At 37.0% G+C, this 13641-nt stretch overlaps 1 protein-coding gene across 1 annotated transcript in view; it reads right to left on the reverse strand.

Annotated features, from left to right (window-relative positions):
* The window catches only part of LOC106948053 (rab GTPase-activating protein 1-like), a 29153-nt gene extending 16465 nt beyond the window's left edge, over positions 1-12688 (reverse strand). Inside the window, exons 1-11 of the mRNA XM_015033501.1 lie at positions 12674-12688; positions 12294-12407; positions 10233-10307; positions 9121-9246; positions 8786-8929; positions 7719-7760; positions 7333-7461; positions 3725-3817; positions 2991-3101; positions 2628-2732; positions 742-825 (exon numbers count right to left, since the gene is read on the reverse strand). Of these exons, the coding sequence (XP_014888987.1) occupies positions 742-825; positions 2628-2732; positions 2991-3101; positions 3725-3817; positions 7333-7461; positions 7719-7760; positions 8786-8929; positions 9121-9246; positions 10233-10307; positions 12294-12407; positions 12674-12688 (1038 nt within the window). The remainder of the gene's footprint in view (positions 1-741; positions 826-2627; positions 2733-2990; positions 3102-3724; positions 3818-7332; positions 7462-7718; positions 7761-8785; positions 8930-9120; positions 9247-10232; positions 10308-12293; positions 12408-12673) is intronic.
* Between the last annotated feature and the right edge of the window lie 953 nt (positions 12689-13641).

The raw sequence follows: 13641 nt of genomic DNA on the forward strand, positions 1-13641 counted from the left end.
GAGGACCCGAGCTCAGAGGATGAAAGAGACCACCCATGGAGGGTGAGAGGGGAATTTTTTTATTTTTTTTATATATATATATATATACAGTATTCCATTATAAAAAGCCATTTATATATTGACAATAATTTGTCACTATATTTAAATGATTTTGAATTTTTGTTCTGTTCTGTTTTCACACCTGATAGTCTGGTAGACTCACTTTGAGAGACCAATATTGCAACATTTGTTCTATTTTCAGCTGGTGCGGTTTGCTTTGTCACAGGACTGATCGAATGAACTAAAACCTTTGAAAAGCTTGTTCCCCTCCTTGCCTGCGGTGGCGCTGCGCCAAGAACTGCTGAAAGAAACGTCATGAAAACCTCTGAAGAAGACAGTGGGCACAACTTCCTTCTTCACGAAATCTAAGCAGGAACATAGTAGAATCTGATTTTTCGACACCTCTCCAAACGAACCAAATTTCCAGAAATCAAAACTAAAGTTTGATTAAAGCAAAACTAAACAGAACTGGTGTGAATTCTGACATAAATCAAAAATTATTTCATGAACCCAAGTATTCAAAGCACATTTCAAGGAAGCCTGGGCGGAAGCAGGGCGACGGTTTACAGTTTCGCTTCCCTAATAACTCTTCAAGTCCCCTGTGACAAGCGACACACTCTAGTAATGATGTAAAAAAAGGTTTCTACAAATACTCTGACCTTCATTTGTACTCAGAAAATACTTAAGGTTAATAGCTTGTACCTGTTTATATTCTCCAATAATGGAACCGTTCTTCTTTATCTCCGACTCCGACTTATCAAGCTCCCTTCGGCACATTTCTTTCAGCTGGAGAGACAAAAAAAAACAAAACAAAACAAAAAAAAAACACACAAACAGACATGATTAGGTGGCTACAGATGACAAAAATACACAAGACAAACCGACTCAGAGGCCAAGGAGAGCGTATGATTACCAAAAAATATAAATAAAATGCAGAAAAGTACTGACATAGTGTAGGATGGTGACAACACTCGGCCCTAAACACAACCTTCACTGTGATACATAAATCACTGAGCGTTACACCTGCAGACTCAACAAGGCACAAGACGTTTGGAGGACAGGCACAGAGGGCTGCAGGTCGGACCGTTCCTCACTGAGCCAGAGAAAATATACATCAAACGGTGACAGCTTTCATATGAAGTGGTCGCCTGTGGTAGTAACTATGTGGAATTGACAACTTTTAAAGAAAACCGTGAAGATGGACACACAGAGAATGAACAATGATATAGAAATTTCAGATCTTGGGAAATTTTATTTATTTATTTTTTAATAATGAATGAGGCAAATGATTGAATACGCTCTGCAGGGATTAGACGAATAATATACACATAAAGGCTGGCATGGAAAAATGGACTGACAAATATAAAATGTAGTTTGAATTTAAAAGAAAACTGTAATGATTTGCATAACCGAGGTGAACAACCTCAGACTGACTGAAGGATAAACAGTTTGTTTTAAAAATCAACTGATGTTATTTATAGCGCTGATTACGACCCACTGAGTCTTGACTCTCTCAATAATTTATTCATAAATAACATTTCCCACCATCCACCTTCTAATTTTGACGTTGGGAGATAATGCCAAAAGATTTAGTTGTGTTTGTTTTCTATGATCTAACAAGATTAAAAGGAGAAAAAAAAAGTTTTTACACTTCCAGTTTATCTTCCTTTGCTCCCTATTAAATCCAGAATAGAATATAAATGTATTGTTCTTGCATAAAAAAAAACTCTGACTCAAAAGGCGCCATCTTATTTTAAGACCTTGCCCCCACTGACTGACCATTTTTTAGTCTTAACTGGGAATTTTGTTGCGGTTAGTTTTACATATTCTCTGTTTTCCCCCCCATAGAAAGCAACCCTGGCTCAGCATTTTCTGTGTTATTTTATTAGGTTTGAGAACCAAACGCATCTAAAAGTATCAGCACGCCGGCCCTCGAGAGCTGAAGTTTTGACATCACACAAAGTATTCCTGGTTCAGTCGTTCTCGAGTCACAAAACGCAATGAAGATGTTTGAGTGCGACTCAAACTTTTGCCTGACGGGAACATGCAAAAAAACACAAATACATGAAATGTAGAAGATTAAAATAGTCCGGTTTAGACCAAATTTAAGACATATTAAAGGCCAACTTACTTGTCAAAGTTAATTTACGACATTTTAAGGCTGGAATTTCAGACACAGGACCTTAAGACTTTTTAAGTACTCTAAGTTTTAAACTTAATGTTATAATTTGGAAAAAATGGCACTAACTTTTTATGAATGTATTGTATTGAATTGACTAGATTTATTTTTATAACTCGATAGCAATCAGATCAATGTCTCCAGTAGTCATTGGTCAAGAGGCAGACCATAACACTGAACAATAATGCACACACACACACACACCTGTACTTAAGGACAATTTAGAGACTGTTACAAACTTGTAATAAATAAATAAACAAACCCAATTAACCTGCCTTAATTCCCTCATCAGAGAAATGGCATTACGTGTGCATAAAGCACTGAAATACTTCAAGCGTCATTTAAACTCTTCACAGGTTTTCTCAAACAAAAGCTCAAGGAAGAAAAGGCCTTGCGGTTTTGCTCTCACCTGTGCAGACTCTTCCTCCAGCCGTCTCTTCTCATCTTCAGATTCAATCAGCTTCTGTTTGGTCAGCAGCAACTCTTTATTCAGGGCATCTGCCTTTTCTTCAGCCTGACGCAAACATGAGCATACAAGACGAGACAAAAAGAGACCACCAGGTTGAAAAGATCGGTTGAAAGTTTGGCTTGTCCTACTTTCCTTTTTGCCTGCTCTATTTTTAAAGGTAGGTCAACAAAAACCCTGTGCATAAATCTGTGCAGGTTCCAAGACAAGAAATAACAGCAACACTTGTGCTGTGACTCTGCCACAAATTTATTACCTCTGCTAAATGGAACGCATCCCATCACACACATTTTTCTGCTGGCTTACATTGTCCAGATCTTTCCGAAGAGCTATCTTGCTGCTCACTAGTTCATGTGCCAAGTCGTCGTTCTCCTGCTCCAAACGCATGTTGGCCTCTTGCAAACGCCGATTCTCCCGCTGGACACAGGAAGAGAGGGAGAAAAGAGAACAAGAGCAAAAAAGAAAGAAAGAAAAAAAAGAAGTGAGTATGAGAGGAAAAAAAAGATAAATGATAAAAACACCGAGGAGTAGAAAAGTGAAACAGAAGAGAAGAGACAGAGAAGGGAAGAGCCATTAGAAAAAAAGAGGAAGAAAAAGTCAAGAGACAGCAGAACAGGGAAAACAAGTTAATCATAAAGAGTGTCATATGAATGTGTAATCTGCTGCTTTTTTTTTAGAGAACTATAAAGTTTACTGAGGTTAAAATACAGTGAAAGAGAACACTGCACTGTTTAAAACATAACTTGTTTGTGGTTCATTAACAACCGACTGAAAACTGAAGGCTGACATGAAGCTAGCACGAAGATGCAACTGAGAGGGAAAACTAAAAAACTTAAAAAGAGCAAGAGATTTATGTTTTAGCTGATTCTTTCTCCCTCAGTTAATTATTTTGGGATTGCAGCCCATACTTACCACTGCTTTGTTTCTCTGCTTTACACTGCAATTTTTATTTTGTAGGGCAAATGTTTTGATATTACAGGAGACAACATTGACAGTTTATTCCTGGATAAGTGGTTCATGCCTTCTGTGTGCATTTCTACCTCATATCTCTCAATGGGGGCTTCTTGTTGCTCCTGCTGCTCCCGTATGGTGTGGTACTCCTTCTCAAATTTCTTCAGCTTCTTCTGACTTATCTATTTTTTTTTAAAAGCAAAATGAGACAGAAAAACAAATGCTTAGCAACTGAACACATTGAAGAAGAAAACAATATTCATTCACCAGCTGACTTGATGGGAATGAGGAGGCCTAAATCAGACAGTTTTTGAATTTTAAGTCGGCAGTCGGGTGTTCGCAAACTCAAAAACCTGATCATATCAGCGAATGTGTCATAAATGGCTGTCATGTCGACCTAACAGCACTTCTATCCTTCAGAGAGGAAAGATAGAAGTCAAAGACACTTTCAGTGTCTGTAGGTACTTAAAGGACAGGTAAAAGCAAGAACTCAAATGTTCTGGGACATAAACGTTTTTTCTATTTACGTTGTTTCATCATTTTTTATGTTTGCGCTACATGCCTCCTTTAATTAATTGAATTTTACACTAATTTTTAAAAATTAAAAGCCAACCTTAGGTTCAGGCATCGGTAGACACTATAATACAATTCACTTTCAATCTCAAGTTTAAAGTATGTAAAAACATTTTTACAAAATAGATATTTCAGTGTATCAAGCTTTATTATTATTAACAAACATGAGGAATGTGGTGGATGTTTCCTACTGAGGTGTTTGAGGACAGACCATTGAGAAAACGGTGCGATAAATACTAAAACATAATTTAATGAAGCCTCGAGGAATTTTAATAATCAAAATCCTTGAATCATTCAGTGACTCGTTACAGTCCTAGTTTAGTTACAGTGATGGTGCACAGGCAAAGATCCCTGTTAATTATTTTCATAAACCTGCCAACAGACGCAGTCTCCCTGAACTTAACAGAAACTAAAAAACACAAAAAAGCTATACACGTAAATATTCAGCACAAGTTAGACGCAGCAAAGCCTTAGCCCATGATGTCAAGGAAAAGTTAACTGGGGCTTAAACTTTGAAACAATTGAAGCAAGACTGAAAATGTGGAATGTTATTTATAGGAAAGTGCTCCAATAGCACCTGAGGTTACTGTTAAACAGCAGCGTGTGCTGATAATGAGATCTCAGAAGACAAGCAAAAGCTGAATCAACAGAAAGACTGCGGAAACAAAGGAACGTGGTGCTGCAGAAGGAGGGTGAAAAGGTTCATACCTAGGGCTGTTGTTGTTTTTTCAGGCGGCATTGTTTTATTTGGGTCGGTAAAACATGTGAAACAATAGTTTTGTGCAAGATTAAAGCAGAAAATCTGATCAGGGTTTTCGTCACTTTCTCTAATTAGCTTAAAACAACATTGCATTACATACACAGTGTAGCTTGAAGCTGATGTAATTTACTATGTTCATATGAATAAACATCCCTTGTTACCTTGCAGTTTATCACAGGTTTTGTGCAATCTACAGTATTTTTTATTTTTTATTTTTTGAGGGGGTTGAAGAGTTCATCTTTTCTTTACTGTGTTTTCTGTTTCCAGTGACATTCAGTGACTTATCAAAAATCAGACTTGGAAGCACCTGTTCATTAAAAGTGTTTTTGTTGAATGACCCACTGCCTGTTGTCCCTGCTTAGAACACATCAAATATTTCTTTTTTTTTTTATTTATTTATTTAATAATACCGATCAGAACTAATCTGCATATCTACAGAGAGATACATATTTACAGCTATCTTCTGGGCAATTTGCATACTGCAGATTTACAGACGTAAAGGCCACCAGGCATGAGGAACATGTCTCTCGGAAGGAATCCCAAGAGACAATAAAAACTGAAATGAAACTCATTTTCACTTTCCTTTTTGCTTTACTAGTTATGCTTTATAAATGCATTTGTCCTGAAAAATATGCAAGTGACCACGTTCCGACTGAAATAAATAACTACCACCGTTCAACCCAGTTCTCATTCTAATTTACACTTGGGTCTATATGCAAATTTAATTTCATTTGCTCACCAAAATATATTAAGGATTGTTCTTTTTATAAATTATTGGAGGTTCATTTTTGTTCCTGACTTTCAGTTTGATTTCAAGGGGAATTCCTGCATCTCCACTTCCTACTTAAAGCATTAAAAATAATTATTTCAACATCGCTTCTACACAAAATTGTTTTTGCAGAGTAAATAATGTCGCAGTTCATTACTGGAAATATAACAAGAGAGCAATTCATTCCTATTTAAATCCAATTCCTCCACAAATGTCCACATTTTCTGGCCTGCATGCTAATCATGTGGATGACTTATTTAGGTAAAAACCTTGTCGAGGACAAGGTCGGAGCTCCTTAATACTGTTTTTGTTCAAGCAGAATTACTAACATCTCGATTCTCAGTTTAAAACTTAAAGTGAGGAAGGAGTCAAAAAGTCACTTTCTGCAAGAAATTACAGTTTAGAATACCAAATATTACCATATACCTGCATATATTAATGATTTATTCACAGATTTATTGACCTGTTTTATTCAATTCAAAACAATTCCAATTTGTTTTTTCATAGTAACACTTTTATTTTGTTTTTTTAGCTCCCAAAATGACTTAAGGCTTGGAATGGTGTGAAGCTGATATCATTTATTAAGCCTGTTTTCAAAACCTGCATCTATATAAAGAGGTGTTAAATCTTCCAAAACTTAGATTTCTCAAAAGGTCGACAGCACCTTCGGTAGTTCAAAATTTTCATGTAGTTCTTGTCCAATTGGTCATTTGGAAGAATGAAACTGAAGAAAAATTAAAAAAATGTGAACAATTATGATCTATCTAACTATAAAAACATGTCATGGCATCTGACAAACACCAAGAAGTGATTCAGTCAGAAGGCATAAACATTCAGTAAGGTAAACAATAATCCATCCATTTAATCCCACTGCAGTTCTCAGATTACCAAACCACAATCGAGGACAAAGGTGAATGTATCCAACAACTTGACACGCTGTGCAAATAACTACAACAGTGTGTTTATTACAAATGACAATTTACATGAACCAAACCAATAACATCTAATTTGGAAACAACAGAATTTGTAAATATTTGATTTTATCAAGCGTTTCTTCCCATATCAGAGTCTCCTTGAGCTCATTTTTGATTTATTCTCAGAATCGATGCCTTCATGATGGATACTGGAGCATCTTCAGAGCTGCACAGCTGCTTTGGCCAGATATGATTTACTTCCTCTGCTGGAAGAGCTTTGGAGCGTGGCTCCTCTGCTGCCCACCTGCCCATCTCAAGAGCAGAAAGTTAAAATCTTTCTTGGAGTTGGCTTCCTTACAGAGTTTGTGGAAAGAAATGTTCCTGTCCAAAGTTACCTTCAAAGTCAGATCCTCTAAACTGGGCCAGACTGCTCAAAATCAGGTCAGGAAACAGGTGTGAGTGTTTAAGGGGAGGGCCGTGTGTTTGGTGTGTTTCTTGCTTTTATGTTAGTAATGACGAAGCTCAACAGTGACCCCCTGTGGTATTGGAGCAGCATTGCTGGATTTCACAGGGTTTTGTACAATAACACGAAGGTTAAAAAACAAAATAAGATTACAGATAGCACTTTGAATTATCTATACTCGATCTGCACCGTAAGCCACGTTGGTCATTTAAACTCACCTTCATGCTACAAGCCAGCTCCATCAGTTTCTTGGCATTTTCTTCGGAGCGGTACCTTTTCGGGACGGGGACGCGAAAGAATTTGAGCGCGCCCTCGAAGTCTGTCTGCAGTAGATCGTCTTTTGAAGTCTGAGGAAAAAGACGAGATGTTTAATGAAACAGAGACTTAAAATACCTAATTAAAAATGCGACTACACTTTTTTGTGCGATGGGAAGAAGAGGAAATTCAACTTTGGAGGCAAATCTTTAACAATAAGTATGTTCACTCCATCCACCAGAACACAAAATAATGACTTTTCCCTAAAGCTTGGCTATTCTGTTCTAACTTTTTTGTTTATGCTTGCATGCCTTACTAGTGATGGGAGTTTTTGTTTGTCAATTCTTACCTTCAAAAGGGCCAGGGCTACATTGAAGATCACACTAATACCCTGAAAATAAAAATCCAAGGTTTAGTTGGTCTGAAAGAGTTTATGAAATTATTCATTTGATTAAAAGTGCAGAACAAGAACAAAATGTTTTCTTTGATTTAAAAATGTGTTGGGAACAACTGCTTTGGTATTGAATTTTTGGAAATGTAAAAAAAAAAAAAATCCTTCTAATTCACCCCACTGTATAGGACCTTAAATGGAGCTGCATTCATCAAAGATTTCCTAGTTCTAAAGCATCACACCATCATCAAATTATACCTGTAATAAGCTTTTGATTTCACAAACCACTAATGAAACAATGCATCTGGGATCAAATTCACAGTAACAAACTGCCACACCAAAAATTCACTTCAATTTTATATAACACCCCCCTACCCCCCCCCAAAAAAAACAAAAAGAAATTCAATTAGATTACAGTAATCTCTTCTTATAGCTGATGACTAGCTTTTTGCATGTTTCTCCATTTTGACAATTTATGTTTGAGATGGTATGAATGATTTTGAGCTTAATGTAAGAAGACACATGAACTGCACTTAACACGTTTTTTTTCTAGCCTTCTTCCCTGAAATGTCACTTGATCAAAGTTATACGAGTCGCAGAAAAGACGTCATGTCAGGCATGACAGGGCCAGTGACTGTGAAACATAGCTTTACTACATTTAAAAAAATACAAAAATATATTTTTTAAAACTTTCATTTTGCATCTTGTAAAAACAGCTTACTGATAATTAAAGTAGCAAACTGTCACACCAGAAAGTGTTGCTGTCAGTGTGACCTTATTGTCTATTCACTGATTGGAAAACAGATCAGATGTTTGCATGTGTGTCTAGCTGATCCCTGGAGGCTTTTAAGACTTTTTTATGCCGACTATAAATGAGAAAGTGTCATCGCTGTTAAGAAAATCAATGAAATCTGGCCTATGGCTGCAGTTTTTCTGTTTCTAGCTAAAATAATCCTGCAAGACCAATGCAGTTTCTCCTAACATCTCTGGACTGTTATCACTATGGAGTTTCTTTTGATACCCACCTCACACAGTAGCAGGTCGATTATATGGAAGACCATGTAAAGAGGAAACTTGGCTGTGAAGAGAGTTAGGAACCACTGGGAAGCGTACATATGAGCCTCCAGACCCACATTCAGGAAATGGTTGTACAGATCCGGTATGTACTCCTGATGAACACCAAAGAAAACAGAAACAGACAGACAGAAGAGAGGAACAGCATTAAACAGAGGATGGGGATGACAGCAATAAAAAAAAGAAAAAGAAAACAAAAACACAGCTCAAGGGAGTGAATGCCATCAAAAACAGTCACAAGATTGTGGGAAACACAGCCCGAGATATGCAAATGTGACGCACAAACCTGCATGAGTCTTTCAAGCTGGAAGAACTTGCAGTGCAGATCTTCAAAGTTCTGTTTGAACAGGTCCCTGAGCCCGTAATCAAACATGATCTTCACCAGAACACTGAAAGCTTGCTCCTCTGGCATCTACAGAAAACACAAGATCCAGTCATGAGTGTCTAATACCTTTGAATTCTCAAAGTCCCAAATGAAACATTTCACTGTGAATTAACGGTTTCTGCAGTCGTAAGGCTTTAAGTATTGAACCTCCAAAAACTACAGACCAAGGTTCCAACATATTTTCCAACTTTTCCAAACTCCGCTATGCACGGTTCTCAAAGATAGATCTTCATCTTAAAATAAGTTGCTGACTGTATTTATGGTACATATTTATACAGTGGTGAAGATTTTATATGGAACCTGCAGAAACAAAAAAACTAGAAGGGAAAAAGAATACAAGGGCAGAAGGTAGGTAGGACACAAGTAAGGGAAGAAAGGAAGGACACAGAAAAACCGATGGAAGGAAGGAGGACACAAAGGAAATACACAAGGACATAGAGGGTAGGGAAGGTAACAAGGAAGAAAAGAAGGAAATAAGGAATTACTGCAGGAGGTAAACAAGTATGGATAGACAGGGGTTGGACACAAATATGGAAGGAATGAGGACAAGTGGAAGGTAAGAGAGGACATTTACTTAATAATATAGGGAATAAAGTAAAAAATATATAAAATTTCAAATAATATATTTTCATTTTCCATACTTTTTAAGACCTTGAAAATACTAAAATAAAATTTCCAAACTGTAAATATGTGATGTATGAACGGACAAATGCAACATTTATTAAATAAGTAGTAAAGTCTGAAATTTTTTCCTCCCCTCGTAACTTTTAATCCAATCCTGGAAAACACTGCCACAAGGTGGCAGTGCTGTCCTGTTTCTGCACTCCACTAAAAATAGGCTGCGAACCACAATGAGTAGGCAGAAAACTCTGAATATCACTCAAAAATTTGAGCAAATAAAAATATTGTTAAAAATTAGATCTAACTTCTGTAAATTCAGTGTCAAAAGTACGGAAGTTGTTGCTTGGCGATGTCTGGTGTTTCTCCGGATTGTGCTGCTTGTGTCAACTCACGTGCAACAGCAGCACTGCAGCCAGGAAGGATTGTCCCTGGCAGTAGCCAATCTCCTGATCATAAACAGAATAAGCCTGGACATCATGAAAGACAAAGACATATAGTAAGTAAAGGCTTTTCAAAGTGAAATAAAAACAACTTCACAAGTTGAAAGTAAAAAAATAAATAAAAGTAAATCATTTTTACAAGTCTATTTGTATCAGATCCGTCTTTGGAGAAGCAAGACTGTAAAGAAAAACTGGAACTTACTGCAAGTTATACTAAACATGTCCAAATTGTTCGTTACAGAAACTCTTTAAATTAAACACAAAAATAATGATTTCAAAAGCTACAATGTCAGCAAAATCAAATTCTTAAAATAACAAATAATGCCAATTAACATTCAAAATACAAAACTCAACCTTGTTATTTAATGACAGTGAAGTCAAGTGATAAGGCATGGATGAATCATGAAGTCTGGATACAGTTAAATAGACTCACAGAAGATGCTCAGGAGAAATATTAATATTTATTCAAGCTGAGAATGAGATACGAGAGAATTGGGGGGAGGGGAGGGGTGATGGGTCTGTAGTGGCCTACTGAACCAGAAACACAAATAATGAGTCAAAAATATAAAATGTGAATCAATCCAAACACAGCAAAGGCAGAAACCTGTGAATTATTCAAATGCACCTCAGGAGCTGCTTGTCTGAGAGTAGATGAATGCCCTCACTAGAGCTATGCATAATGAATGACATTAAACTGAAAAGTGTAAAAAGGCTGCAGTGCTACATTACTACAGCGCTGCTGTGAACTAGCATTTGCTCCCTTACAGATGTCTTTGGTTTTCTTGTCATGCTTAATTGTTTCAGATCACTGAACAGACCGCATGTCTTCACCATGAAGCACATTTTTATGCTAAAGGCGTAACTGACGATGGCGTTAACTGATAAGAATAACTAAAATACGGCGACGCTGTCAAGTTGCAAGATGTTCATGTGCTCCTCCGCAGAGGCTAACTGTACTTTGATTCCTGTTTTGTGTGTTCAAAGAGAAGCTCGTTTAGATTTCCCAGACTTCATGAACTCGACGAACCGCCCAGTCCGAATCAGACAGAAGTAATTAATACACAGGGCATTAGCAATTCTCACTACTGATCTGTTTTCATTTCCACTTTAGCTGTAAGCACAATTTTCACTTTAAGAAAATGTTATGGTTTGGTCTTTTTTTTTTTCCATTATTTACTCTTTGAAATTTGAATATGGATTCTACATATTTTATTGCCAATTTCTTTTAAAGAGGTCATCTGTAGGAGCAACATATTGTTGGTGATGAAGTTTAGAAAACAATCTCACAAATACATTTTGTTAGTGTTGTTTTTTTTTTTTATCCTTGTCATTATCATATCATCGGTCCAGACACATGAAAAGGTCCATAGTAGAGATAAAACAAACACATACAAAGGATTGGAGATATTTGGATTATATGAGTTTGGGATAAATAAAGAGTTTTTGAATTGAACTGAATTCAATTTCTGAACATGAATTTTTTTCACCAACTTCAAAAATGTAATCAAGCTACAACGGTTAAAAATATATTTAACATTTCAGTGTGAGATTATAAATATTTTCAGGCTTTTAATGCATATTTAACGGCAAATACACGTGGTTGGTGTGGCATTCATGTGCATTCGCCGAGTTCGAAGAGAAACTCGCCCCTACGTCTGCACTGTGTTTGAAATATAGAATAAAAGGGTCTCATTCTTTACCTGAAAAGTGCAAAATACTTCTGATCGCATCAGCATCTTCCTTAGATAACGCCTCCCATAATTAGGAAGAGACTGGCACATCTGATTTTTTATTTTTTTAGTGCAACTGCAGTTAGAATGAGTCAAAACGGAGAAGCACTAGCTTCCGATGTTTTTTTTTTGCAGATGTATTAATAAACAGTTTACACCTCATTTGGCGTGCAGCTGCTGCAGCAGCTTTGTTCACTGCATGAAGCCAGTTTTATGACAGAGCACAGTTCGTGCTGCACTAACAACCTCTGTGTGTGTGTGTCTGTGTGTTCTGGAGCCCCACCTTGCAGATCTTATAGAGCGAGTCTTGCCCGTCTCCTCCAGTGTCTTTGAAATAGTCATGAGCGGGGAATGTCCTGTTAATGTCTCTGGTGATTGCACTGTCCTGAGGAGATTCCTACCAGAGAGAGAGAGAGAAAGAGAAAAAAGAGAAATGTTACAATGTAAAAGGGAGTTGGAAAGAATGTAGCAAAGACAACAACAAAAAAAGAAGAGACGATTACAGAGATTATTATTTATTATCAGCTACATTTGTGAAACCGTCTTCCCGGACACAGCTGTTGTAAGTGATCTTCAACATGCAGGGGCCCCACGCATTGTCAAGAAACGTGGAGTTAGGAGGAAAAACTGGCAGCACAGAGTGTTCTCTTCCACCGTACAGACCGTCCACCGCTCCATGTTTCTTTGCAAGCCTGCTCATCCCACTTCTAATTTTATTCAGCTTTATTGCATCAAAAATAATTTTTATTGTTGCAAAGGTGGAGACACAATCCACCGGATGCAAGACTGGAAAAAAACTCGGACGTTCTCACCACTTAACGGCGACGAGGGTTTTTGTAAAGTGTTGCTAAATCGGCACGTTATCAACAACAAACCACAAAGCTGACTTACTTCATGTCACTATGACTCCGCTTCAAATGAAATCTCTGATAGTGATTAAAAGGCCTTCTGATAACTAAGACAGACTGAAGTATAATTTCCTGACTGATACGGAACTGATTTGTTTTTAAACTCCAGACTTGCAACACTGACGACCTCAGCTGCAATAATAGCTGATGTGGTAAGACGTGAATATAACTTGATAGTTCTCCCTTCCAATTTGGCAGCATGATTCATTGAGGAATAAACTGTGTTTTGCTGTGTTGTTTTTAAAGAAGTGAGATCTGATTTAGGCATTATGGAGGAACTGAAATCGGGTTTCAAATGAGTGGAGAACACTAGATTTTGAGCTAAATGTATTTGACACCCCCTTTTAACAACATTTTGAACTAATACATTTTTTTTAAAACTTTTTTTCTGCAACACACCAAATGTAACTTTAAAGCAAATAATCTGATAGATCTTGAGCAGTTTAGTACAATACAATCAATAAAGTAATAATCAAGTAACCTTGATTGCTAAAAAAAATAAATAAATAAATAAATGAAGGGAGGAAACTGATGCTGGCAGAATTTTTCAACACCACGATACACTAACAAAACGACAGATTTCATCTGGAGCCAGTCTGAACACAAGCCTGGGGAAACCTGTGCCTCATATCTATTTGAAGTGATGAAAGACCACCACAGGGTAAGAACCCCACTCAAATCAGTAAACAGTCCTTAAGAACGGTGCTTGCTTTTCAAAGATTA

The sequence above is a fragment of the Poecilia latipinna genome, unplaced genomic scaffold, assembly GCF_001443285.1.
Source record: "Poecilia latipinna isolate Pla-1442-1.1 unplaced genomic scaffold, P_latipinna-1.0 Scaffold16, whole genome shotgun sequence".
Lineage (NCBI taxonomy): Eukaryota > Metazoa > Chordata > Actinopteri > Cyprinodontiformes > Poeciliidae > Poecilia > Poecilia latipinna.